Source organism: Neodiprion virginianus, chromosome 7 (assembly GCF_021901495.1).
Source record: "Neodiprion virginianus isolate iyNeoVirg1 chromosome 7, iyNeoVirg1.1, whole genome shotgun sequence".
NCBI classification, from domain to species: Eukaryota; Metazoa; Arthropoda; class Insecta; order Hymenoptera; family Diprionidae; genus Neodiprion; species Neodiprion virginianus.
In genome coordinates this window covers 2118126-2145314 of record NC_060883.1, presented here as the reverse complement: position 1 = coordinate 2145314, position 27189 = coordinate 2118126, and the positions used below count along the sequence as shown (strand labels likewise).

At 38.3% G+C, this 27189-nt stretch overlaps 4 protein-coding genes and 1 long non-coding RNA gene across 5 annotated transcripts in view; 1 reads left to right on the top strand and 4 right to left on the bottom strand.

Moving 5' to 3' along the window:
- Nucleotides 1-365: 365 nt before the first annotated feature.
- On the bottom strand, nt 366-3187 carry LOC124309013 (omega-conotoxin-like protein 1). Its single transcript, XM_046772230.1, has 4 exons — nt 3034-3187; nt 1997-2149; nt 1082-1228; nt 366-690 (listed from the first exon to the last, which is right to left on the bottom strand). Exons 2-4 carry the CDS (start codon nt 2117-2119, stop codon nt 583-585), a joined length of 378 nt encoding a protein of 125 aa, XP_046628186.1. The 5' UTR covers nt 2120-2149; nt 3034-3187; the 3' UTR covers nt 366-582.
- Nucleotides 3188-3829: 642 nt separating this feature from the next.
- Nucleotides 3830-6182, bottom strand: LOC124308808 (omega-conotoxin-like protein 1). The gene is made up of 3 exons (XM_046771919.1): nt 6059-6182; nt 4710-4894; nt 3830-4080 (listed from the first exon to the last, which is right to left on the bottom strand). Exons 2-3 carry the CDS (start codon nt 4857-4859, stop codon nt 3940-3942), a joined length of 291 nt encoding a protein of 96 aa, XP_046627875.1. The 5' UTR covers nt 4860-4894; nt 6059-6182; the 3' UTR covers nt 3830-3939.
- Nucleotides 6183-18745: 12563 nt separating this feature from the next.
- LOC124308811 (uncharacterized) overlaps nt 18746-27189 on the top strand; it is a 35019-nt gene continuing 26575 nt past the window's right edge. Inside the window, exons 1-2 of the long non-coding RNA XR_006909101.1 lie at nt 18746-18808; nt 18916-19118. This is a non-coding gene — a long non-coding RNA (uncharacterized LOC124308811). The remainder of the gene's footprint in view (nt 18809-18915; nt 19119-27189) is intronic.
- On the bottom strand, nt 21237-23100 carry LOC124308801 (pancreatic triacylglycerol lipase-like). Its single transcript, XM_046771896.1, has 4 exons — nt 22971-23100; nt 22498-22863; nt 22147-22389; nt 21237-21767 (listed from the first exon to the last, which is right to left on the bottom strand). The coding sequence occupies exons 1-4, from the start codon at nt 23017-23019 to the stop codon at nt 21352-21354; spliced, it is 1074 nt and encodes a 357-aa protein (XP_046627852.1). The 5' UTR covers nt 23020-23100; the 3' UTR covers nt 21237-21351.
- Nucleotides 24099-25691, bottom strand: LOC124308802 (pancreatic triacylglycerol lipase-like). The gene is made up of 4 exons (XM_046771897.1): nt 25604-25691; nt 25151-25492; nt 24817-25059; nt 24099-24631 (listed from the first exon to the last, which is right to left on the bottom strand). Exons 1-4 carry the CDS (start codon nt 25650-25652, stop codon nt 24216-24218), a joined length of 1050 nt encoding a protein of 349 aa, XP_046627853.1. The 5' UTR covers nt 25653-25691; the 3' UTR covers nt 24099-24215.

Below are 27189 nucleotides of genomic sequence, written 5' to 3'. Positions count from 1 at the left end.
ATGTATTTCCATTAATCTGTCTACGTGGGTTTCTACGATTTCAAAACTCGAATTTCAAATACCTAATCGAAAAGTCTACCCAGAAAAAAAGTTGGCGCCGCATTTGCTTTGACAAGACAATTTAATTGAAAATTTGTGTTTTTCGTCCTGTGGGTTTAAAAAAAAATTTTTCTTCTTCTCCTTAACTGACAACGGCAATCGAAAGAACGGGTTTTTCACACACACACAGAGCTAATAAAACGCATTTCACATTTCGCAATCGCAAAGTACAAGTCGACATTTTTCCTAATTCTCCGTTTCGATTCTTCTCTTTAATTCCGCGGAATGTGTTTCATCGATTCGTTTCCGTGATTAGACTTGACCCATTATTTATCATAAATTTTATTCGTTAGACGCATGATACAATAAAGCTGGTACAAAGCATAAAAGTAGGTAATAATATACATGCTACACATGTTTATTCGAATGCATAATTCGTTCCCGTCGCATTGTATCAACGTTCGTGTACTTGTGAAGAATGATTGTACAAGCACGCATAACGAATCATGAAAGTCGTTATTATTCACGTACAACGTTGAACGATTAATTTTGTTTCTTCTTTGTCAGATCTGCTTCGGTTATGATCACTTGACACCTGTGCGCGTACTTGTTACACCTTGTATTTGCGCAGCACTCGCTCTGCGTGTTGCACTGAAATCAGATATATTTTTCATCATATTAAAACGATTTACAAATGGACAGATTTTCGTTTATTGGTTTATTGAATTTGAAGCAGTGGCAAAAAAGCGACAAGAACTTAACACCATCGTTACAATGATCCGTTTTCATATTCATTCCACTCATTGTCATTCGTTTGTTAATTCTTTTTTTTTTTTTTTTTTTAATGATGTGATGTTTTAGTATATGTGAATTAAATTGCCAAAAAAAAAAGAAAAAGAAAAATTCAATGCATGAATTTGTTATACCTATATGAAATGATGCCGCAAGCGGTTCTCTCCTTCGGTTTCTTTATATTTTTTGTAATTTTTTTCTCTTTCTCTTTCTTATTTTCTATAAATAAAAGCTTCCAAATCGAAGCTTATGAGTCCATTTTCGGACCCTCGTTTTCCATCGTTGATGTTGGTGTTGTCGAATTTGCTTCCCTCCAACCTGGGCTCTGTTTGCTCACGCATTTCCCAGCGTAAGTCATGCACCATAAATTCGGACAGCATTCTTCCACCACAAGGCACTGAATCTCAGCCAAATAATAATTTATTTTCTTACTTCAAAATCTGATTATTTTTATTCACCCTCAGCCAAAAGGCAGAGCTAGCTGAATTATTCTTACAATAAATTATGGAGAGCGGAAAAAATTGATCGAATAGAAATGTCGCTTATTTCTGGAAATGAAATGTATTGATACAGCTTGCACGAAACAGAGAAAACAAATTGCATTATACAATTACACGACCGCATGCCGAAGATTTGATCAAGATGTGGAGAAAATCGAAGAAATGCGAGAGAGAGAAAGAAATAATAATTTACAAGATACTTGAATGAATACTCGATCGAGATGGAAAGTTTTCAACCGATTGTTTTACGAGACGATAGGTTGTAAAAAATAACAAAAAAAAAAAAGAAACACGAGAGAAATCGATGATAATTCCAAGAGAATCATACAACTTAATTGAAAAAAAAAAAAAAAACTGATCCCAATTAACGACTGCAGTAGAAACGAACTAATAATGCAAAAGCAAAAAATAAATACAGCAAAAGCAATCATTGGTATTAAATAATATGATATATTAATAGCGGCATGCAAAAGGCTTGTCATTTTAGCTTGCTTTTTGATTGAACATTTTTTTTTGTTTTCTCTAATTTTATTGCTTTTCTGACTTTCGATACGAAACGATTGTGCAGGTTATCTTCGTTGTTATCGCGCCGTTCGTTATTCACCCTCGTATCATTGTTGCTGTAATTATTATTATTATTAATATAATTATTATCATGAACCGACCGGGTCGCCGTGACTCTTGCATGTTGGCCCAGCAACGCTTGTCGGTCTTTCGCCAGTCGACGCCGATATAACGGTTCCGACGAGCAGGCCGACGACGCAGACGTAGAAAAGCAGCTTCGACATTCTTGGTTACTACGCGCTTCTCTTTCTTATCTGCAACAAAAACGATCGGGTGTAATGAAGAAGTGAGGTGAAAAAAAAAAAAAAAAATACACTTCATTTCGCACGATTTCGTTGATTGTATAATTTTATCAATCCAATTAAACGAACACTCTTCGTGGTTATTGTGATTGCATTCTTTTTTTTTTTTTTTTTTTCAACCAATCCTGCTTACTTGTTCGTTCCGAAGTTTCACGAAGTGTGAGGTACGAGAATCTTACGGTCGGTGTTATTCCACTTGGAAGATAGGAAGAGAAACGGTGAGAGAGAGAAAGAAAGAAAGAAAGTTAAAGTGAAGCTAATTGCGAGTGAATCAACGAGAGAGTCGCTCGAATCGAAACGTGCCGTTGTTCAAGGTTTTTTCACTCTTGCCACGGAAATTCCAGCTGTTGAGTAAAGCTTGAGGCACAACGAAAGAATGAAAAAATATGCTTAACGACGGTAGAAAGGAATAAAAAATGACTCGTATTTTGCTCTTGCGATTTCAACGGTCATTATACTTAACGTTGCCGTGCAGATTGTTAATAAACCAAGATCCGAGACGAGAAAGAAAATTGAGGATAACAGATCGTAGTTGGTGGAATTTTTTTTTTCGCTCACAAAAATAATCAACAATTCCTCGATCTTTTCCAGGATCTTACGTCCCCGCATTTCAACGACGTTGCGTAGAGTTTGAAAATTTTTATTTTAAACATTCTTCTATCTGTAATTTTTGACACAGAGAGGTGTAAATGTTTCACTTGTAAAAATCTAAATTTCTTGGTAAGCAATATATTTTTGATTTGATTTTTGATTCCCTTTTTTTTCAGCCTTTTCTTTGCACGCATTTCACTCGATTCCTTCCAGGATAATAAAAATCTAAAATTATTATTACTCACAGTTTCTGCGCTGAGTTATTCTCCTTATTTTTTTCACCTCCCGATGTTCTTCTCGTTACAAATTAAGTCGCACTGACTTCTCGACCGCCGGTCTTAGCCTACTTATAGCCTCTCGGGTTTCTCCAACACAAAGGCGACCTGTCGGTTCGTCGTGTGGACGGAGTGAACAAGTGTTGATTCTGACGTGCCTAACGCGTACACAGGCCGCATAACAAAGTGGAAATTAAGAATCGTAACCGTAAATTGTGTCTGCACGAATGCAACAAACTCAAACGGCGGCAGACATCGCTCTGATAGTAACTAATTTCAAGTAATAATCTTCTATGATATAATTTTCTCTAACTGGTTTAATTGGACAAAAATTTCTGTTGAAAATCATGATAATCGCCTATTTCTGTACGGATGATTTCTAGTGTCGGTCGTTTAATAAATTCGAAACAACGTTCATCGTTATAATTTGTCTTCTCGTAATCACGAACATAATCACGTTTTTAATAATTTCATTTATTCTGTTTCGTTTTTCATCTCCATTCATTTATTATTTTCCGCCTTTTTTGAGCAACGAATTTCACTTATTGCCGCGTTATCGTCTCGGGGGAAAATTAAGATAAAAATAAAATAAAACGCAGGAAATTCTTATCAGTAATATTTTTCGAATTCTTCTCGGAAGAATTTCTCCGGAGGAAGCAAAACTCGGGGTTTTTTTGCTATTCAATTTCTATATTGTTTTGGTTTCTCATCTCCGATCCATGCATTTTCATTCTTCACTATACATAGGGTAATTAAACAAGTCACGTACAATACGTATGCATTATATTTATGCTTAATTTTCATCGTTTTGTGTTTATTACGTTACATTATTGAAATTTACGGAAGTATATTTTTCAAACAATTATTCGTGTCAGGTTATTGGGCCTTCTCTCTGGTTCCAAGAATCTTGAATCTGGCTTCGGCCAGATCTGCTTCGGTTATTCTTGCTTGGCATCTCCCCGCGTATGGATGGCAACTTGTACCGCTGCAGCACTGCTTGGCGTTTCTGCCGACGCACTGAAATTTGATTCTTTTCAATTACGACACAGATCGGTTTTTATCCTTGCTTGTACGTTGTCCGAAACGTGATCGGAAAAATCAAAAGATATTCGCAACAGTGAAGAAATGTAGAAAAAAAAGACCCGAAAACCAATTATACACAAATATTATACAGACAAAGAATTGAGTACCTATGTTTTTTCATTTGTTTCGCCTATCTTTTTTTTTCCCCCTCCCTTAACAATTAACAAAAACGAATAGTCAAATATGCGATGCTTACGTTTCATTGATTCGACTTGAAAATAAAGACACAATCGATACAGAAAGAGAGAACGAGAGAGAGACAAAAGTAGATAACAAAGTTGAATAAAAAAAAAAAAAAATCTAAAAAACTTCAGGCTACTTTTTCAGAGTTGGGACAATTGGAGAAAAATTTTTCAACAAAATCAAAAACTGCGGTTCGGCTCGCATGGAATTCCGCATATGTGAAACGAATGAGATAATTTTGTCGTTATTATTGTTGTTGTTGTTATAATTCTAGTTTCTTGATTTCTCCTTTCGTAACAGCTATATTTTATATTTTTAATAAATCGCTTGTCGTATTCGTGTCGTTGTTCTTATAATTTACGTTGTTGTTATCAACTCACAGAGTCGCCGTGACGGCCGCATGCTGTTCTTTGCGTGGATCTAGGTACGGCGATGGAGCTTGAGTGCCTCGTATTTCCGTAACTCGTGGTCGCCGAGATTACGGTTCCAACCAGCATAACGATGCAAACGAAAAACAGAAGCTTCGACATGGTTGATATTTGCCTTTATTTTTGTTTTCTTCTTTCTGTGACGTGAAAACGGTCGCTTTATAACTGCAAGAGAAGAAAAAAACAACGTTATTCTTACGTTCACGATTTCACTTTTTCGCCAAAGCTCTCGTTGATTCGTGCATAAAATTTCTCAATTCACATCAAATCTTGAAATTCAACCAATGGCAATTTTTTTTTTCTGCACTCCTTTTTTTCAGAATTCCTCGATTACTTCAATTTTACTACATCATAATTGGAGAGAAATGAATTTAATTGAAAAAAAAAAAAAAAACAGCAAATCTGTGCAAGGCTCTGCACAGGTTTTATGCCTTATAAACGCGGAAATTTATAACGAACGTATAAGATATAGGAATGATGTCATATCTGCTATATTCCTTTTAAAATATTGACAGTGAGAGTGAGAGAGAAGTGACGTGAAACTAATTCCAAGTTAATGACTGTATAGTGTGTGAATCACTTGTGAATCGAAACATGTCCGCGCTTCCAAGGTTTTTCCCAGTCCCATTGTGTTATATATACGTGGCGAATGGGAATGAAAGAATAGGTAACTGAGTGTATAACACACAAGGCGAGAATTAATCGTGAATAAAAAATAAAATAAAATTTAAAATAATGACTCGCACCCAGCCTTCGCTATTCAGTGAATTATTATTTACTCGTAAATTTATCTGCTAAATTCTGCCCACGTTATAGAGATAATAAAAATTGAAAACAGACCAAGTATAACTTGACCTCTCTTAGCCTCTGATTTCTTGGAATTTACACAACGCTGCGCGTAATTTATTTACCATTGCGTAACGTAGAGAAACAAAACTGATGTCGTATTTTTGCACAATCTCTATTTTCCAAAATTTTTCACGTCAGATCTTTATTTACATCTGAACGTGAATCGGTGCAAGGTTAATAAAAAACTAATCGAACCGGTTATACGTACAAATTGGCACAAGAATTTTTTAACATCGTAAATTGTCCGAACGAATTCGGATCTTTAAGAATTTTGATATTGAAAAAAAAAACTAGATAAACGCCGCTTACGTCATCGCATTGAACAATTATCATCGTATGGTTCGATGATTCTTTGAAAAAATTCTTCACCATAAATTTTGAACAGATTTCACCTTCCCCCTTTTACCTCTGTCGAATCCCGAGAATATAAATCGACAGCGAAAGTTACTCACGGTTTCAACGACAAATTCTTATCCGTTTATACCTCGGGCGAACTTCTTCTGGTCGCTAATGAAGTCGTACTGACTCCTCGACACGGATCTTGACCTACTTATAGTCTCATCGTCAGTTTGGTTCCCCCATCGTAACGGCGATAGTTTCCATAATCGTGTGTCTCTGCGTACATGTGACACAAACGGAGACGGAGAACACGGGTCAAAGCGACTGCGAGGCGATTAGAACCACTATTAGAGAAAAATTTCAACGTCTTTCCAGAAACGGCAAGATTCTAGAAAAAAGACTGTCGTAATTTTTTCTTTTTCTTTTTTTTTTTCTTTTTTCCACAAATTCTTTTTTCTCTTCCATGCCTTTGATGTTCAACTGTCATTAAATACAATTATTCTCGTTCAATGTTATCGACAAGTTTCGCAAATTTTTCCACCCGTTCCGATGATTACAAGGAATTTAATCCAAGCGTGCAATATAAATCATTACAGAACCACAGATCCAAGAAATTGTCGCACGAAACAAATGTCCGCAATTTCTTCTCTAGATTTTTCACAATTGTTTTCATTTTTTAGGTCAAGTCTTGCTCGTCGAGAGAATTAATTCGGGATGTTTTTTTTTTCACATACTTACCTAGTTTCAGAGATTTGCTTAATTACTTGTAATATGAGAAATGAAAATCTTTCTGCATATTCGTATCAAGCTAACTTGTTTTTTATTTATTTTATTTTTCAGGCTGGTAACTTGGTGATATTTCAGTCGTATTGTGTGACGTGATCTTGCTTCGAGAAGACGAGGAATTGTAAGTTGTTTAATTTTTACCTGATTTACATGTCGTGTATTTAATCAGAACACTTGATTAAAAATTCCGAAGATGTCCGACGTTGATCTTCTTAATTAGATGCGATTTCTTCGTTCGTCTATTTTTCCTTTCAAATATCTTTGTAATACTGATTTCGTATAATACCGGAGTTCCAGAGTCGGATAATATTTTGTCAAAACTTTCGGTATCTTATCTGCTACTCCACGAACAACAAACTATATAACAATATCATTTCTATCATCCTTCGAGTCGGATTGAAAATTTTTTGAAAATACACACATCGACGCAACAGGAAATTTCTTAGAACGTCTTCAGATATATTGGTTTGATTGCCAATGGTCACAAAACATGTTGTATTATTCACCATATCAACTGACTGCGAACCGCGGTTAGTCGATTTTTATTTTAACATTTGACCCGGGAGTTCCAGGAGCTGTAACATTTATTTACCCGACGTACACGGATTACATATCACATATTTATTGCTCTCCACCATTTCGACTTTATACGTATATACACACACATTCCATGCAAGTTATATATTGAAAAACATTGGTCGTTTAAAAAAATACAGACATCGAAGTGAATGGAAGCTTTTTTTTTTTTTTCCTCTCTCATTGTCTAAGTTACTGTAGAAAAATACTTTATGCATGTGTCATAGATGAAGAAATTAAAAAAAAAAAAAAAAAATCGTTTGAAAAAATTGATGATATAAAAGCAACGATGTAATTAACGCAACGCGTAACGTTATCAATTAAAAACTGCGTATAACATCGAGAACCTCGCGTGTAAAATTCCCCAAGGTATAAACGCTGCACTTGTTGCGTTATGTACTAATATACATACAATACGTGAGAATTATTCATTGTTCGAATTAAAAACCAGTGACACGTAAATTCTCAGGATATTTTCCCCCCTTCTCAATCCAATCTCTTTGTATTCCGATTGATTTTATTGTTGTATACCGACATTAACAGTTTACAGAGTAGACTTGTGGGTAAAATGAGTTATAAAGAATTGCGACAAGGCGATGATTCGATTTCTTGTTATTTTAATCTCACAGTTAACGTACTTTATTCGTTCGTTATTTTATTTATTCCATCAATTCTTATTCATTCACCTTCACTATTTATTTTAGAATCTTATTGTTTTCGTGCTAAACACATCAACGAAGGAATAATTTTTTTCCGCATTAAAATTCTTCTTTAAAAATATATCCGTTACCGAATAATCGTAAGTCTTGTGTTTTACATAATGTTTCAGTTTTTTCTTGCTCTCAATGACATCTGTTTTTAAATCGTAATTCGTCTCGGTGTGCTTGCGTAAATTTTTTTTTTTTTTCTTTCATCTTTCTACGCTCATACATCACGCCTTATTAACTTATTTCACCCATCCGTTGCAATACACAGGCATACTATGCATATTTTATCTACACGAATACATACATTTACAATATACGATAAAGTGCGGCAATTATGAAGTCTACAATATTATACACGCGTAATTAAAGCTTATCTTTGAATTTGTTTTTATTTATCAAACGTTGTACTCCTTATATACATGCATATATGTATATATATATATGCACGTATGTAATGCTGGTACTACGCAGCCGCTCGAGTCAGACGAAAAACAAACTTGAGATGAAAATACAACAGCATCTTGTATAACGTGTGTTCAATTTTTCTTCATCTTTCACGAATCATTACAATTTCAATTAATTTTCGTTTTCCGTTTTTGATGAATTTTCATTAACCTTGGCTGACGTGAGAAAAGTATTGCTTTCGGTTTCTGAAATCACTTTTCTTCAAACTTCAACGAATCGTTGCGTTCTCGAATCTCTGGAATCGGAAGATGTCGAAAACGCCTGGATAAAAAAATTCGTAACTTGCAGGATTTTACAATCAAATGATGGGCATGAAAAATAACCAACATAAATATACTTTTTCTAAATAAACGATCAAGTTTTACCGAGTTTGTATATTTATAATTAAAAAAAAAAATTTACATATCCTTTGTTTCTTAGAAATTATTTTGTTTCGTAATTTTGCTTTCAAAGCTCTTTCATTAGGCTGCCAAGTCCTATGAGTTACAGATTTTTCACTCGACCGTTTTCGAAATCATCGCGAAAGTTTGTCGGACGTACCGACAGACTCGTAACTTTTCGTGACGATGAAAAGCATCGCCAAAAAAAAAAAAAAAAAAAAAAAAAACCACCGTTTCTCCGACTTGTTTCATCCGTCGTAGATAATTTTTCTCTCAGAAATGTTTTGTAAAGTGGTTGAAAAAAAAAAATTACCGCTGTTTTTTTTTTATCTCTCGTTTTACCTCTTCTTTCTACTTTTTCTTATTCGAAATCGACAAAAGAGATCCCGAAAAATGGAAGTCCCGGGCGAATGTCCTTACTCGCAATATGTACGGCGAAAAGCAATATCGCTCGGTTGATTTGTTATACAATTGTTACACGTCCTCCCCCCTCCCTCACCGAGCTAGTCAGATACTCTGTCTATTTGCTTTGCTGCTCTTTCGTTTCATTGTCCTTCTCCTCATCCTCGTTCCCCTGTTCCAACTCAGTCAGATGTAACTACTAACTCTTGACGGGCGTCTTATTTTATCGCCGCAGGTAAACATTATATTGCTTGCAACGGTGTTCGGGGTTTGGGAAATCCTCGTTTCTCGTTTCGTTCCCTCCTTATACGATTCCCAGACGATACAACTCGGCGAAAAGTTTTATTTTTATTTACTTTTTATTTTTATTCATTTATTTATTTGTTTTTTTTTTCTCACCTCCCTTAAAACTTTTCTCTCTTTTTCCACTTCTCTTATTACACACGATCGTGCAGAGAAAATCTAAAAAGATGAGAAAAAAAATGACAGAATAAAAATGCGTATTTCCTTATACGAAAAAATTGAAACCGAAGGAAGAAAAAAAAAAAAGTTGAGAAGACTTTTAGCGGGATTTATTTTCCTTGGTCAAAACTCGAGCTCAAGTCTTCTACATTTCCAGATGAAAGTAAATATTAAAAAAAACAATTGACTGTTCAGCTTAGGAAGAATCAAAGTAAACTTTGGGAGACAGATGAAAATTGTCAATTTCTTTATAGAATTTGAAGTAAAAAGATTTTTATATTTTTTCTTGTACCGACACATAAAATAATACCTAGATTATTCTCGCCCATTTGTTATAAATATTTTAATTGAAAAGAAAATTACGATGATTTTTGCGGTTTTCTTTGCTAAGTTTGATTTCTCTCGAGTTGATGCAGGGTATATTGTTATAATAACATCTCGCGGTTAGAATGCGGCGAAACCACTTCGTATAGTAATTCCAACTTTTTAGAGCCACGGGAATGCCGGCGGAGCGCATAATGCGAGAGACATATGACAGCTTTGTCGTTTTGTAGGCGAGGGAACAGTTACAAGTATAATAAACGTTGACCGTTAAACGCGAGAAGAAGATGGCACGGCGAAGTTGAGAAACGGAATAAAAATGAAAATGGGATAAAAGGGACTCAGGCTGGGGATACGATTACGCAAAAGAAGGGCGGAGAATTTCAAACTTTTTTCTGGTCAAACTCGGTGAAAATAAATCAAATTTTTACGGAGTGTCAAACTTTCAGCCGTCGGGTTTTCGATCATTCGAAACTTGGTCGTTTCTTCAAAGTTTCAATTCTTTACTTCAAGATTCGCCGCCAAATAATTCGGAATTATACGCTTTCGGAATATCAAGACCGCCCGGATTTACGCATTAAAAAAAAAAAAGTCATTAGAATCTGTTGTAAATTTCATGCTACTCTGAGATAACGGAAAATTGGAACATTGCAAGCTGGTGAAAAAATCGAATTTCAGGCTTTTTCAATACGGATTAAAAAAAGGGAAACAAAAAATTGACACGGCAGATTTTAACTTGACGATTCTCTCCGCATCCTTCGGCACACATTTTTACAACGTTTGCAGAAACGACTCGAATAAAATCATTAGACGAATAGTCAAGATACAAAAATCGACGCGAATCGCGGCGTTATAAAGAGCAAGCGATTTCTTTTTCTAGTGACGATAAGAGAAGTTTACCGCACCCCCTCAAAAAAAAAGAAAAAAACCCTCGAGGCCCACCCCACGTGTATTCTGAAAACGGTGTCATCGTCGTCTCGTCTCGTCTCATCTCCTCTCATCTCATCCCCTCCCAAGTCCTCCTCCCCCTCCCTCTCCTCGACACTAAAACCCGCACTTTATTTCTCGAAATAACCTTTGTAGTGGCGAATTCTTAAATGTCTTTTTCCACCACGGGGTTGTTGGGTCGCGAGGGGGAAAAAAGGGGAGAAAGAACCTTGTCCGTGACAGGCGGTTTAAGCCGCTGAAATGTACTCGTGGTTCTACACACACACACACAGAGAAATTCGCGAGATTCATCTCCGACTCCGAAAAAGAGAGAATCAACCTTAGCCTTCTCACTTTATCCCGCGATTCATCCGGCAACGTTCTTTTGACCGACGTTTCAGGACGCGGCGAATCTGTTTTTGGTTTTTACGAGCGGGAATCGTGAATTTTCTACCACCCCTTAAAACCTGACCCCTTGATGTCTTTCGATCAGCAAGAAAATCGCAAAACGATCTTTTTCACACCCCCACTACCGCCCTCCACCAACAACGCTGCCGCCAAAATTGAGACAGCGGCGATCATTTTCTATGGGCGATGTAATGGGATAATAAAATTTATCCTCATACATCCCTGGCTTTTCCTTTCTTTCTTTCTTTCTTTCATTCTCGATTCTTCGCCTCTCGGTATTCCTCGTAATTCAAGGGTAGAGAATTCGAGTCGTGTAAGTCAAATGAAATTTGAATAACAACAATGCCCAAAAGTTGTCAGTAAATTTTTTGAACAAACCATTGCTTGATAATTTTTTTAGGGAATGTTTCTTCTCGTCGTGTGAAATGAATTCGTTGATTTGTGTGTGTGTGTGTGTTTTTATTTTTTTCTTTCGTCTTATCGTGGTTATCCCTTTTCTTTTTTTTTATATTCTCGTTTATTTTGCACGTCGGTCGAATCGCCGAGAGTGGCGAAATAAGAGAAGAACGAGAAAATTATATGACAAGTCTTTACGAGGACGTTGCGAGAGATGCGGAGGGTGTGTTTCTTTTATACCTGAAACATCCGATCGTCTCGCGTGCCACGTCCGTTGGTCCGTGTTTATTTTTACGATAGGACACGAAAATCTCGCAAGCTCTCGACGAAAGACGAAACTCCGTCAAGTCTCTTCGTCCTCCTCCTCCTCCTCTGTTTTCTTTCACCTGACGTTTTACTTTTATTATTATTTTTACTTTTACTTTTATCACCGCAACAATTCTTCCCTATTCACGCGGCGAAGATTTGATTCAACTTGAGAGGGCCGTATCGTTTCTACGACGTCATCCCTCCACCACCCCCTCCTCTAAGCCACGTCCTCTTATTTTTCACCATCAAACCGCAGCCACATGCAATCTTTATGCACTTCTTCGCCACATCCCTCTTGTGTACAAATTTTTTTTTTCTTACTCAGGTAACATAGGATATAACTATATGATACATGTATATATATATATATATGTATGTATGGCTCTTATATTCTTTCTTATTGTTTTTATCATTCCTCTGACGTTTCTCATCACGTATTTGGCATTTTTTTAATCGAAAACTTTCTCAACGTGTCATTGATGTATTCAAGTAATTCTTTTTGATCAAAGAATTCATCGTGATGTTCAACCTTCGATAATAATCTATTTCATCATACATTTAAAGACCGTCCCAACTAAACGCGTCAATGGTAAATGACCAATCAAACAACATACCTGCTAGTCAATGACCATCGCATAAAAACTTGAAACTTTCAATCACATGTTTAGCCAGAGGCAATTCTATCACTGAATTGTTGAAAATACATCTTAAGGAGACCTCGAAACTAGCGCTGTGCGATTAATCGATAAATTAATACCGTTTAGATCAATCGTTTTTCCAATCAGTCGATTAATTAACCGTTTCGATTGATAATTCTGCAGGTCGATCGGCACGGGAATAAAAATTCGAGAAACGATTATTCACAGCACTATTCGCACCGCGTTCGTGTCAAAAAAAAAAAAAAAAAAAAAAAAAAAAAAAAAAAAAAAAAAAAAAAACGAAAGAAAAAATACATCTTGATATTAATAGATTAAATATCACGAACCTTGTGGCGATCAAGATGCTTCATCAAAAAGTGAAACCGAACGATCCTGAATTCAATCGCGCCGTCATTCGAGCGGCGAAGGAAATCAGCAGAGAGCATTGAACGACCATGACCATGAAGTGGAGCTGGATTGGTAGCCCAAATGTGTTTCGCCGTGCGTTTCAAGCGCGTTAAGAGACGAAATCGCGCTAGTTGCGAGGGTCGGATACTGGTTTCCACTCAGATCGAACAGACTGCCGCGGTACGTATAAATCTCTGTGGATGGTAGTTGGTATTGTCCCATCGTTCTCGGCCGAGTCTAGTCTTGAGGGTTGTTTTACTCCTCGGTAAAATCTATTGCCACCCCCCTTCTTCACCACCACGGTTTCTCGGTTTTCACTGATATTCCACACCAGACGGAGTTCCGTACCGGTTAGCCTTGGTCTGCCAATGTCTTCTTCTTATTCGGTCTCTGGTGTTGCATACACATGTATAAGCTGCTGGACAATTTGATAATTGGGATCCTATGACAGGGTAGAGGATGCGGAGTGATTTACAGACTGACCGTTTCTGTATACTTCGCTCGATGTGAATATTCTACGCATGCATGCATATATATGTATATATATATATACACACACGCGCACCGCGAAGAGGGAAACCACCCTGCGAACAAAACACAAATTTTGAAATATCTCACGGACTTCCTCATCTTCACGTCGGTTTCTCCTACTTTCCTTAAGTATAATGTAACCCGGCTGCTGCACTGCCGAGGCTAGACGCTGTTTTGTCTCTGTATGGCGGCACGATGCCGGAACCGTTGTGTAATTGAACGATTAATCACCCCGGATGCGTTAATCATATCTGCACACTCGAAGGGTTCGGGAAACCGAAAGATAACATCCCACTGCTCGCGTTTTTTTATTTATTTGTCTTTTTGTCTTTTTGTTTTACAACGACTGTGTCTTTCGATTATCGGGACGGAATGAAAAACAGTTTTACAGAATAATTAAGCTGGAAAGATAGTTTTTTTTTTGTATTTTTTTTTTTTTTCCTGTTCGAGATCATTTTCATCGTCGTGAGAAGTGACGAGATTTTTTTTTCCTTTCACACTCGGTATTATCAGTTAAAATTCGATCTACGCTTGATTACTACTGTACCGATAGATTTATAAAATTGGAAATAGAAAATACAATAGAAAAAAAAAAAAAAAACAAACAACGGTACTTGAAAAATGACATCTAAGATAATTTAAAAAACTGGTTATCGATCGAAGTTGATGGAAAATCAATTCAGGAATAAATACCATCGTAAACAATATCATTGATTATATTTCTAAAAGTATATCGAATTCTCAATTCGCTTCTTTCTTTTTTTCTTTCTGCTAGTTTTTCGTTTTTTCTTTACGAAAAAAACGTGTGGAAATAAAATTTCGTTTCACGTATCCCATCGCCGTGAATTGCATCGCGTTAATTTTCTTGTGACCAATGTCCGGTTGAGATATGCACAGAATGCGGGGGCGTCGGTCGATCGGGGGTGGTGGCGACAGGGGGGAGGGGGGGGAGGGCGAAGTGAACCGTAGGTACGTATGTCGACTAGCTGATCGCAGAAACGCGAACGGATGATTGAATTAGCCAGGCTCCCAGGCGTTGCCGATCGTTTTAACGCCGGCTTAATTGTTGTACTTTCACTCGCTCGCTTTTTCGCCATCCGCTTTTCCGATTCTCCGATTTAGTAGCCTCCCCCCCCCCCCCCTTCCTTTTCTTCACCTTCCCCTTCCGCCGTTACCTAGCAGCTCGCTCGCTCTACGCTAATTGATAATTACACCGATATTATAACCCATTCAGTCCAATTAAAATTTCGAATAATCATTTGCCTTCTCTTTTGTGTTTGTTTATTTTCCTTCCTTCTTATATTTTTCTCTCATTCCTCGTTACAGATAGGATTTTCTTTCCTCTCGCATCTTTATTTTTCAACCTTCTCCCGTGGTGCGATATGTTTTTCTTTTTTTTTGTCTATTTCTCTTTATCGACTTTATTTACTTTTTATTAAATATTTTTCGTTACCTTATAATTATTATTTTCAAATATTATAGATATATACATGTATATTAACATCGAGCTTCCGCAGGTGTACGAAAGTTTCCCATTTAACCACATATCTATAGATATATGCAATACACGCGTGAAAAGATAAAAAATAAAATTGGTCAAGCTACGGCTTTTAACCCTTTTTGTGGTGCGAGAAGGGAAGGCAGAAACGGCGGCAACAACAAAAAGTACTCATTCAGAAACCTTGATGCGATAATTTTTAGAGGTTTCTTTCTTTCTTTTTTTTTTTTTTTTGTTTAAGACACGCGCGTTCATGTACGGACGATTCTCCGGAAACTCCACGTCACTTTGAATATTTTCGAAGAATAATATTTTTTCTTCAATAACTTGAAAGTTAAACTCTGAGAAAATCTTATCGTAACTAATCTGCTCAGCGGTAAATGTATAATTCGTTACAAAGGTGGAACTCAAAATATGGAAAGAAAAAATCACACGAGACAGATTTCAAAGTGATATGTTTCATATTAAAAAAATTGCTAATGAATACGTGATTTCGTTTCGTACTGAGTTTAAAACGAGCATCGTGATTGCGGAAGAATCCTCCATATATTGTATATATATTCACGAATCCTTATCAACCGGGAGTGTCTCGGTGGGTTTTAAAGAGAGAGAGAGTGAGAGAGAGAAGGGGTGAGAAAAAAAGGGAATGAGAAAGAGAGAGAGATACATAATACAGTCGAGTTCGGCGAGCGCTGGCCATTTCCTAGCAATTTCCTGAGGCTGTTTTTCATAAAAGTGAACTTTTGAACCGCTCCCGCTCACTTCTCCGCCCCTCTTTGCCTTTGGAATAAAATATTTCGTTAAGTAGCCACCGCTGGACACTCGGAATATCCCCCTTTCTCACCCTCCAAGTTCCCGACACCATAGCTACGGTTATAAATGACTGTACTCACCTAAATTTTCACATAATTTTTCTTCCCTTTCGCAGTTTTTTTTTTTTTTTTTTTTATTTACGTTTATTTTTTTTCTATTCAACTCTTTTCTCCTTTTTCTTTGTATGCCTGTTTGTCTGGTTGGTTGTTCGATTACGACTTTTCATCGCTGCTAAGTAGGTGCGCGCCTTTTACTCTTGTACGTAAAATAGCTGACCAGCCTTTATTCCAAGTTAGCAACAATACGCGGATGATTTGTATCGCACGTGCTTTTAATATCCTTATTACTTTTAGACAATTCTTCGTTTTCGGTTTTCCATAATTTAAATTTTTCATCGAGTCATACGTTGAAACCAGCAGAATAAAAACATCAAAACGGATTAGTAGGAAAATAAATCGATCAGTCTCGCTTGTACGTTCTAATCTCGATAATTAAGAACTCAAACAATAAGCTCACATCATTTTCTACCTTAATCTTCACTGTTTTATCTTTTCTGTAATATTTCGTAATCTGATGCTAAGTCTCAAATTTTCATCGACGTAAAATTTGATTTTTTTCCCAACATAGTTTATCACGCGATTTATTTTTTCACCTCTGTTTACCGCTTTACCGTTCAACTTCAATTTCGTTTTTTCTTGTTTTCCCACCAAATTTAAGCTTTTTTCAATAGAATTATTTTCAAATAAAAATTTTTCTCCCTCTCACCTCTCCGGCGGAAATTTCTTAAATATTTTAACCAACTGTTCAGCAATTTTTTTGTTCCTCCACATTTTTCATTTCCCTTTCGACGATCAATTTATCAACATACATCGGAAAATACAGCATTACCTGCACATGTATTTTCGTTAAACGCGGGCCAACTTCTGGCGCCATCCGACGTTGGCTTTCAGAACTAGAAATTGGATTCTGGCCTGTGGCGCACGCGTGACGCCAAGCGTTCGAAAAACAACGGTAATTCAAACGCAGAGGTCGGTTTCGCTCAGTCGGCAACAACGGGATCTCCAAATCTACCTCTAGCAGCTCGATACGACGCATCGGCCGCAATTATTGCCCGCTTGACAGTTGCGGCAAGTTTAGTCGTAGCGAAGTAAAAAAAAAAAGAAAAAGAAAGGCGAGTAGCAGAGAAAAAAAAATCCAAAAAAACCCCGTACAAAAAAAGCAAAAAAAGTAAAAAAAAGCGAAAGATATTAAAAGTAGTTAAAAGAATCGAAAAATCCTGCAAAAAAAAAAAAAAAAAGAATATTTAAAGATGTAAGAAAAATTGAAGAAAAAAATTAGTATCTCAACAGGAGAATGGGACAAATTTTTTTATTTTTTTTTCACAACAATCTTCTGTGATTTTCTTACGTCGTTTATCTTCTCGTAATTTTCACAATTTACGATACGTATGTCGTATACGTATATGTACGGTAAGTATGTACGTAGGTGCGTCAAGTCGATTGAATTTCGAATACAAATTGGCGTAGTTGTTTTTTTTTTTTTTTTTTTCCTTTCAATTCGAAAGTAAATTCCGCGCGTACGCAAGTCAAAGTTTAGATTGGTCGGGCTGTTATTTATGTGGAACCAATCGATGGGTGACTACACTGCATACGGTATATCTATATCTGTAAGGTATATCGAGGGAAATTCGCGGTATAACTCGGGTGTAGTATCGCAGGCATACATACATACACGTGTGTATGTATATAACCTTTGTAGGTAGGTAGGTAAAGTCCTCAATCAAGACGACAAGAGTGCTTGAATTTTCAATTAAAAAAAACCTCCGGCCTTTCAACTCTTCGATCTTTCGTTCTCACGCACGCAAACATATATGCATATGCAAATACACGAAATGCAATTGTGTGTAGTATGTGTATATCCATCTATTACACAATCCGTACATATCTGTATGATATGCACGATTTAACAGGGAAAAAGGTAGAGTAAAGTAAAATAAAATAAAAGAAAAAAAAAAAAAGACCGTGAGCAGAGACGATATTTATAAAGGAAAATAAATCTGTTTTCGTTCTCCTTTCATTTCTTTTTCAATTTTTTTTGCACGTTACGTAATTATCGTTTTAGGGATTGAATTTATGTACATACGGTACTCGATGAAAATCAATGATTAAAATCGGATGAACAAAAACGATACTAACCCAGCGTTAAAAACTTTTCATATACAATTTCTTATCTCGTCGATTAAAGATTGGCGAAAAAAAAATGTGTAAATGATTAAACGATTGAAATAGATATATAATATATATTTTTTCAGCGAACACGTGATAGAATACAATTGAAAAAATCATGAGAATTTTTAAATTTCTTATGTAAAAAATCTGTTTTGATAGAGTGTACACGTATGATACTGAACGGCTGGTAGTGACGCATTATACAAAAACATGCACCCCGTGATTCCGGTCTGCATGACGGTTGAAAAGTATGGGTGGTGCACACAGTTGCAATCGTTGCATGGTACCCATAGGTTGTGGCGAAAATTTTTTCGCACTGATCGGTTCCCCGCCGCTGATTTGCCGGGGTGCAACACGCAGATCGTTTCATGGGGCGTGTGCGTGCAAAATTTTGACGCACTAAAACCAACGCATCGCGTACCTCGCATCGGGATCACCGCCGATAATACACTATACACGCGATGAGACCATGGGACATGGATGGCCTGATTGGGGTGCAACTCTATGTGGATGCAGTTTAATTTATATTGCATCACAAGCCAGTCGCATCCACAATCGTTCGTTCGTTCGTTGGTTTGCAAGCGCTGCCTCCGCGGTCGCGAATTTTTGTAATACGTTTTTCAAAAATCATTCACTTTCTCTTTCTCTCGCTCTCTCTCTCTCTCTCACCGCGTCACTCTGTCTCTTTGTGCTTATTTTTCTTTCGATGTTTTAGGTCGGTGTCTTCAACTACGCGGTTTTTTACTGTGCGAGTGTGTACCGAGTTTCTCTTGAACTCGACTCCATTCTTTTGCAATCTACCGTTGCACCAGAGTTTTACGTTCCGAAAATTGATGATGACCTGAGCTTACGATATCGTCGATAACCGCATCATCGCTACTGACATGAAACTCTTCCTCAGCTTCCCGTTAGCCGTCGGTAAGTCTTTTTCAAGTTACATTCAATGTCCGTGAGTCTGACGCTATATAATGTCTGACACCTTCGGTACGTTTCTACTGTAACCATAATTCTGATATAACTACATGCACACTCTATGAATTGAAGCCGGTAATTTTTTTTTTCTTTCTTATATTCTAAGGAGCTTTGCCAGTGCTGGTCAGTTTTTCTTTTTGCAAGTGAACCAGTTCGTCTATTAAAATCTCAGTTTTTAGTGCGGAGTGAACTTTGGAACTACATTTTGAATAACCAAAACCGGAATTTTAGAAACGAAACAAAGACCGATGACTAGGGTTCGACTTTTTTGTAAATTTAAACTCCTTGAGTGATCTCTGTTTCTTTTTATTTTCACATTATAAATCGATGGTTAAATCCGAAGCCATAAGGCGCGGCGTCCTCGGTTTCTGTTTTTTTTTTTTACACATATAATGCAGTAATTCGATCCCCAATTGAAATTCAAAATGTTTGAAAGGAAGGGAGGAACGGCATATGGTCAATTAAGAATAGTAAAGCCGCGATCCAAAGTAAGAGAAGCAATTACCCTCGATGTTGACCGTTTCCTATATCCAAATACACAGGCACACACACACACACACACAGGCATGTGATCCAGCAATATCAGGTTTCACCATAGGCGTATTGGTGCTCCGATGTACGTCGTGACTTAATCCTGTTTTGCTGTCTGCTGTGCACAGCATGTCAGCATCCTCATCTTTCCTCATCTCCTTCTTTCCCCGCGTTTTCTTCCAACTCCATAAAAAAAAAAGCTAACCAACTGGTCCTCGAGTCGTGTTGGACATTCGACATTCTCTATTAACGGTCATACGGATTATACCAACGGGGTGAGTCTCCGACTGGCCAAGATTCTCACGGTGCCTCAAACGGCTGACCCGTTAAAAATGGGAGAGGGGGGACTAAGAAGGGACGCCGGAAATTTTTCGGTCGAGCAAAAAGTGTAGAAATATACCGGCGTATGATTAAAATCAAACATTGTAGAGGGTCGAGGTCACGAACGAGTGTCTTATCGGTTTATTGGATCTTCTGATGGTTCAGAAATATACTTTTGGAATATTGGTTCTCGAATGTTCGATCTTCCGCGAAAACATTATTTGCCAATCGAAGCAATAAGTTCAGAATGCATCATCCGTCTGCATTGAACCGCCTGCGGTGGAAGATTAAAACCGGAAAGTGCTGAGGACTGGACAAGTGGACGAGACTACGAATATCGAGCAGAAAAGAAAGCACTGGGAGTGGAAAAAATTGAACTTGCAAAATGGTGGAGAGTATCTATCTATCTATCTATCTATCTATCTATCTATCTATCTATCAATGTGGCTTATACCTAAAACGAGTGCTGGGTTGGTTGGTGGAACGGGATGTTATTGACCCTCGTATCGTCGATGGTTCGGGACGGATATCGGACGTCTGTAATCCAGCGGCCCGCTGTTTTCATCCCTTGAACGCGCCCGCGTTGAGTCATATAGGCATGCATGCACGGGACTTTTTTTTTTTTTATTTCATAGAATTAATGCCGGACGAGTTTTCCCACTTTTAGAATAGACCAACTCTCCAATCCGTTAGGAACTTGATCCGATACTGCTGCTGCTGCGATTTAGATTAAATCTTATGCGATTGGAACAGGGTCCAGAGTTCGTGTATTTTCATTTCGTATGAAACGAGTCCTCTCCATCTTCTCTTGAAAATTGCACAGCCCCAGCTTCGTTTTTTTTTTTTTGTGTCAGAGATTTCATTACCTTTACTCACGCGGTCGAGTCAAGGATTTAGACTGTGACCTGAAGTGGGGAAAACTCTACGGGTCCGAACGTCAGGTGCATTCCGGATTTGGGACCCCTTCATTCGGTGCAGACACGTGTGCAGTTGGGACTTTTCTATTCATTTTCATGGTATTCCTGTTCGCTCGGACCCTTCGTAGTAGTTTGGGTTGCAAGTTACAATGATCGTTTGTCTACTCGCCACGCGTTCGACAGTCGTCACAATTTCGGACAGTTACTACGATACCTGACCTTCGCACCCCAGAGACACCTTGCTCTTAGCTATGGTTTGGATTGATTCCAGTTTGGAAATGAAGGAGTGCCGGAATGGTTTCTTTGGTTTATTATTCAATGGTTAAACAATTATTATTCATTTTCTGAGGGTTACATTCGTTGGAAAGTAGGAAACATCACCGACAACGAGAATTTTTCGCGTTGTCAACTTATATTTCTCCCAGGGCGTAAGGCGAGGACCTCGCAGTTCGCAAGTAGTAGGATCCAGAATCAGTTTCAGTGGTTGGTGTACTGCCGCCCATGTAGGTTGTGGTGGTAGAGCTGCAACGTCCGTATCTAAACCTCCTCCAGCTCTTGCAAAGCCGTCCCCAGAAGCCGACGTCACTGGTTATAGACTCGGCCATGTACTTGTAGGCTCGGGCATGCGAGCATGAACCGGCGGCGTCGACGATGCAGCCATTCTGACTGGATCCACCGTTAGGGTAGAAGTCGATATCACCAATAGCGTCGTCGATACCCAGCAAACCACCGTTGGTGTGGATAACCTGAACGTAGGCCGCGTCACCCTTAGCAACTCGGCTGCCTGAGCTCGAGAACCAGAAGTATGGAAGAGCCGGGTCGAGGGCTGCGAAAAATCGAATGGTTGGTAGGGGGTAAAGTACAAGCTGGGAGGGGGTGAAAAATGATGAAAAATTTTCAACCGTTGGTTACTGATTACGACAATGGCCGTTTTTTTGAGGTGTTATGGAACGTATATTACCAACCAAAAGTGAAAATGTCAAATAAGAGAATATTGAACACTTGTCGATGAGATAGAAATCTGAAAAGTTCAAACACGACCAAGTTAATAAGGTAATTTGTTTTCGATATCCTCGCCGAGACTGACTTTTGGTTGTCGATACACGTCCCATAACACCTTAAGTGATAAGGATCGATCGTTGACTCTTACGTAATTAATGACATCGTTAACTCGGCTAGCTGATCTCTTCAAGTTTAGCACTTACCGATAACATAGCCGACCGTGTTCGTCGCCTGAAGAGCCGTGAGACCAGCAATGTGGCCGCCAAGGGAGTGGCCGATGACGATCAGCTCGGAAACGTCCATTCCCTTGGTCTCCAGGTAGTCAATCAGCTTTGCAACATATCCACCCACCATGTAGACGCGTCTTCTCGCGAACCCATAAAGCTGCTTCGATATCTTCGACCAGTCGACGACGATGATGTTGTAGTCACCCTCGGACAGGTAGGCTGCGAGTGGAAGATATTTCGTTGAGTGCAGTCGCGTGCGAACGAGCTTCGTGAGCTTGCGTTAAAACATTGCGCCGGAAGTGGCGACATTCCGGCAACATTTCTTACCATCACGGATAAGGGTGCACGCTTCACTGTTTTTCGAGTTTACCCATCCGTGAGTTATGATGCGAGTTAGTTTGCTGGAGTTCCAATTGCTGCTGGCAAGCGTTTCATCGTCTCCGATGTAGATCTCCTGAGATGAGCTAGGGTTGTCCAACGTGTACAAATGGAAGAATACTTTTTCCGGTAGGAGAAGTTCCGTTTCTTCAAGGGTCTCATTGCTGCCAAGTTCGTCGGTTATTTCAATCAGGTTTCCATCCTCATCTTCCTCGTACCATGTATCTTCGTCCCAAACAACCTCTTCAGAATCATCTTCGTCGTCAAAGTCATCGGTGTCGGTGTCGGTGTCGCGGCGAACGATTCCCGATTGCACTGTAATTTGATGAAAAAAAAATAATCATCTTTCCTTTTTTGTTTCTTTCGATCAATTCATGTAGATATGTGTATTTATTTAATTACTACCAGATCAATATACTTACCGAAGGCAACAGTGAGCAAAATTATTCCCAAAAGGGAAATAAGCTTCATGATTGAATATTATTTGCTCACAATCTTCCGGGTTCACGCAACTACTCAAGTGATGGTTGTACATCTCGTTCTGACTCTTTTATAGGATATTTCATCGCCTCATCAAAATTTCATTGTTAATTGCCGATTATCGATAAAGATAAAAGTAGAATATAATTTAAAAAAAACCTTGTCCGAGGTAAATCAAAATTGGTACGGAGATATCGCTCGTTGATTATCAATCATTATATACGTTTCCACTCTTTTTATCGTATTTACGCGCGACCAAAGTCTTTTTTTTTAAATTCTAGCAGAGCCATAAATCTAAAAGTGTTCAGATTCTAGGCACGCGAATCATGTTCGCAATATCTTCACAATCTTACTCGATATGATCTGAGCTGTATAACTGTACACGCTCAATTGAAAGAAGAAGCTAGATAGCATCAATTTCAGTTTTTAAATCAATGATCAAATAAATAAATTAATAAATCCGTACACCGTATCATTAAATCACATCTTGCGTTGGATCTCTTTTTATTAATTTAGATTGCGATATTAAAGTATCCTTGTTCGATTACATCCTATGCGCTCATTCGTGGTTACAATAATCAAACTTTCACCCTGAGATATTCAACTGTATGAATTCCGAAATCGTCAGTATGAAAAGACGAGGTTAAGAGCCACAAAAAATTAGATTTTCACACCAATAAAACGAAGGGCAAGACAGGAGTTTGTTTCCATTTCCTAAGCAATCTTTGCCCAGTGTTATAGCTGTCAAGATCGTTATCGTTTCTTCAAGTGGGCAAAAACTACCCTACACCACTGGGCAGGCGTAGATCCACCTTGCGACCCTATCGCACGGTGCGGAGCATGTCATTTTCCGTTCACTCACACCCTTCACGGTGTAGGGTCAAAGGGTAGTTCATTTCCACAATAATTTGAACCTCTCACATCGATACCTAATATTACCTTGTCTCGTCGACCTGCTCAATGTTGTATCGGAATTTTCACCAAGTACTTACATTTAGCATTCCATCAAACGACCTTCAGAAACGGGAATAATGGGAGAGTGTATACGTGGCTTACGATTCGTACATAAAAATACAAATAATTTATTTCTTTCCCTGCGTGTGTGTACATTTGCGTTCATTTCAATAGGCAAAGAACAATAACGATAACACTAAGTCCAGTCATGTGGTTACTCAGTGTTTGACAGTCTATATCACGCCCAGAGCGTAAGTCGATGAGCTTCCGGTCTCGAGGTAGTACGATCCTGATTTGGTTTCGGTGGTTGGAGTACTGCCACCCATGTAGGTCGTGGTGGTCGAGGTGCATCGTCCCTTTTTGAACATCTTCCAGCTCTCGCAGAGCCTTCCGTGGAAACCGACCTTGCTGACTATGGACTCGGCAAAGTACATCCAGGACCGAGCATGCGCGCATATTTTTACGGCGTCAAGGATGCATCCGTTCTGACTGGATCCACCGTTCGGATAAAAGTCGATGTCGCCAATTGCCTCCTCGAAGCCCAGCAAACCAGCGCTGGTGTGGATAACCTGAACATAGGCCGCGTCATTACGACTAAGTCGATTCTCCGGGCCGGAGAACCAGAAGAATGGAAGAGCCGGATCGAGAGCTGAGGAAAATTTGGATTGTGGTCAGCTGATGCCATTCTTAAAACCAGATCATGTTTCGGTCACCAATTAACGCTGGTGTTGCCTGTCTGCTTATCATGATCATTACCCTTTGTTGATGGCTGTCGCGTTAAATGGATGATATCGTTAGCTCAGCTAGCTGATTTGATTCAAATTTATCACTTACCGATAACATAGCCGACTGTTTTCGTCGCGTGGCGAGCGGCAAGACCAGCAACGTGGCCTCCAAGCGAATGTCCGATCACGATTAGCTCCGTAACGTTCATTCCTTTTGTCTCAAGGTAGTCTATCATCTCAGCAATGTATTCACCCACCATGCAGACACGTCTTCTCGCAAATCCGTAAAGCCTGTAGGTAATCGTCGACCAGTCGACAAGAATGAGGTTGTAGTCACCCTCGGCCTGGTAGGCTGCAGGTATGGAAGACCAGTTTGTTTAGTTTATTCGCAAGCGAACGATTTTCAGCTTTCAGTGAACGTTGCTGAAATTTCAGTTACTCACCGTCACGAATCTTGGTACATATGATACTTTTGTAAGAATTTATCCATCCGTGAGTTATGATGCGAGTTGGCCTCTTCGAGTCCCAGTTACTGTTAGCGAGAGCATCGTCGTCTCCGATATAAATCTCCTGCGATGACTCCCGGTTCGCCTTGGTGTATAAATGGAAGAACACCCGTTCCGGTAGTATACTTTTCGTTTGCGTAAGGGACTCGTCGTCGTCTTCGTCGTCGGTTATCTCCCTCAAATTTCCATCCTCATCCTCCTGGTAAAAGCGATCGGTATCCGGTACGATGGTCGAGGTATCATCATCGTAAATTTCCCGGTGAACGACCCCCGGTTCAACTGTCGTTTTAGAAATTCAATCGCACGTTTTAAACTGACCAGATCATTTATTCATATATGTTTATCAATTAATTACTCGTCATTCACTCACTTATTTATCAATACACTCACCGAAGGCAACCGTGAGCAAAACTATTCCCAGGAAAGTAATCAGCCTCATGATTACGTATCTTTGGAAGCGATTCCTCCTTGATCGGAATCCCCGGAAGACGATACGGCTTAGAAATAACTGTTGACTAGCAAGTTTTACCTCTTTTATATAGAAACGTTGAACGTTTCGTCGGTATCTAATGCTTGATTGCCCTTCATTGATAAAAAAAAAAAGAGAGAAAAATATTGAAATCCCGTAAAAATTGACAGCTGTTTAGAGATATCATTCGTCGATAAGGAGTAATTATTTATCTTTCTGTCCTTTTATCGGATTCACGCTTGATCGAACAACGGATGTCATTACTTTTTCAACCTTCCTCGCTTCTTCTTCGCCCTCATATTGCTGTGTCGTTCCAGCTATATACCGTTTTCGGAATCAGCAGGGTTTTCACTTTGCTCGTTATTTTGACAGAAAATTTCTTTTAATTCGATGCAATTTGACCGAAGTTGTTTGTTTTCATTATTTTGCTAATTTACGATAATAGAACGAAAGAAGAAACTTGCAAGAAGAAAGTAACAACAAAAATTTCATATTACGTACCTTCTTTGACCCTGCAATTGTTGATCAACTTTGTTTACGAAACTTACTTTCTATCATTGTGTAAAATAAATGTTACACGCTTAGTTCAACGGTGTACTTTATTATCTATACTAATAGATTCCATCGAAACGATTACCGAACACACTAATACTTGCATGCTCGAAATTTCTCGACAGCATCTTATCTGAAAATAATCTCTTATCAAAGAAATTGTTTCGAATACCGGATTAAACGTGATCTGTTTAAGGATAAGACTATCCGTTGGTCCAAAAATATTCCGAGATATACGAAATACGAATCTCGAATTTTCGAACCTTTGTCCCGGTCATAATTCAATCAGTTGCTTATTCAAACTCGGAAATTAAAATTGAAAAAACCCAGAAGAAAATGCTTGGGAAAATTCGGTTTTCTCGAACTTTCTCAAATCAATTCTCTTCTCTTATTTCACTAAAATTTGACTCATTAATTACTTTTGTTCGACACGTTTTCTCGCCGGTTCCAATCCATTTTCGCAAAGCTGTTTTTAAATCGTCGATACAACTGTTCAAATATTTCTCATTTTATTTCGTGATTGTGAATGTTTCCAAGCTTATTGCTTCTGTGTACTCGCACGAACAAATTGTTGTTTAATATTGTACCAGTTGCGTTAAAATCTCGTTTATAAGTGTTCAGCTGTTTGCACAGATCTCGCAAATACCGTCACTCGTGTTTGTACAATTTTTCCAATTTTTTTTTTTTTTTTTTTCTAAATAAGCCGTCATCCGATGTCGGCGAATTATTCTGTCCATTTGAAGGTCACGACAATAAGTTTAATTGAGATTTTTGATGACGATGAGAGGTCAGTGCGAGTTTCATGATCAATAATAGAAAAAAGACATATTCATATTACGGTGTTAATACGATATGACCGTCAGAACACAAATTCACACAATCAGTCATAATCATTCAAAGATTATCACACAATCAGACCAACGCAAGTATTGGTAATCATGATAAGCCCAAGTAA

Excerpts from the sequence above, each read along its gene's own strand:
- LOC124309013 (XM_046772230.1), bottom strand. The coding sequence starts at position 2,119 with ATGTCGAAGCTGCTTTTCTACGTCTGCGTCGTCGGCCTGCTCGTCGGA. Across the intron at positions 1,229-1,996 it reads GCAAGAGTCACGGCGACCCG|TGCCTTGTGGTGGAAGAATG; the intron begins GTCGGTTCATGA and ends GCTGAGATTCAG. Across the intron at positions 691-1,081 it reads AGGGTCCGAAAATGGACTCA|TGCAACACGCAGAGCGAGTG; the intron begins TAAGCTTCGATT and ends ATCTGATTTCAG.
- LOC124308808 (XM_046771919.1), bottom strand. The coding sequence starts at position 4,859 with ATGTCGAAGCTTCTGTTTTTCGTTTGCATCGTTATGCTGGTTGGAACC. Across the intron at positions 4,081-4,709 it reads GCGGCCGTCACGGCGACTCT|TGCGTCGGCAGAAACGCCAA; the intron begins GTGAGTTGATAA and ends ATCAAATTTCAG.
- LOC124308801 (XM_046771896.1), bottom strand. The coding sequence starts at position 23,019 with ATGAAGCTTATTTCCCTTTTGGGAATAATTTTGCTCACTGTTGCCTTC. Across the intron at positions 22,390-22,497 it reads GTGCACCCTTATCCGTGATG|CCTACCTGTCCGAGGGTGAC; the intron begins GTAAGAAATGTT and ends TTCCACTCGCAG. Across the intron at positions 21,768-22,146 it reads CACGGTCGGCTATGTTATCG|CCCTCGACCCGGCTCTTCCA; the intron begins GTAAGTGCTAAA and ends GATTTTTCGCAG.
- LOC124308802 (XM_046771897.1), bottom strand. The coding sequence starts at position 25,652 with ATGAGGCTGATTACTTTCCTGGGAATAGTTTTGCTCACGGTTGCCTTC. Across the intron at positions 25,493-25,603 it reads TTTGCTCACGGTTGCCTTCG|TTGAACCGGGGGTCGTTCAC; the intron begins GTGAGTGTATTG and ends CTAAAACGACAG. Across the intron at positions 24,632-24,816 it reads AACAGTCGGCTATGTTATCG|CTCTCGATCCGGCTCTTCCA; the intron begins GTAAGTGATAAA and ends AATTTTCCTCAG.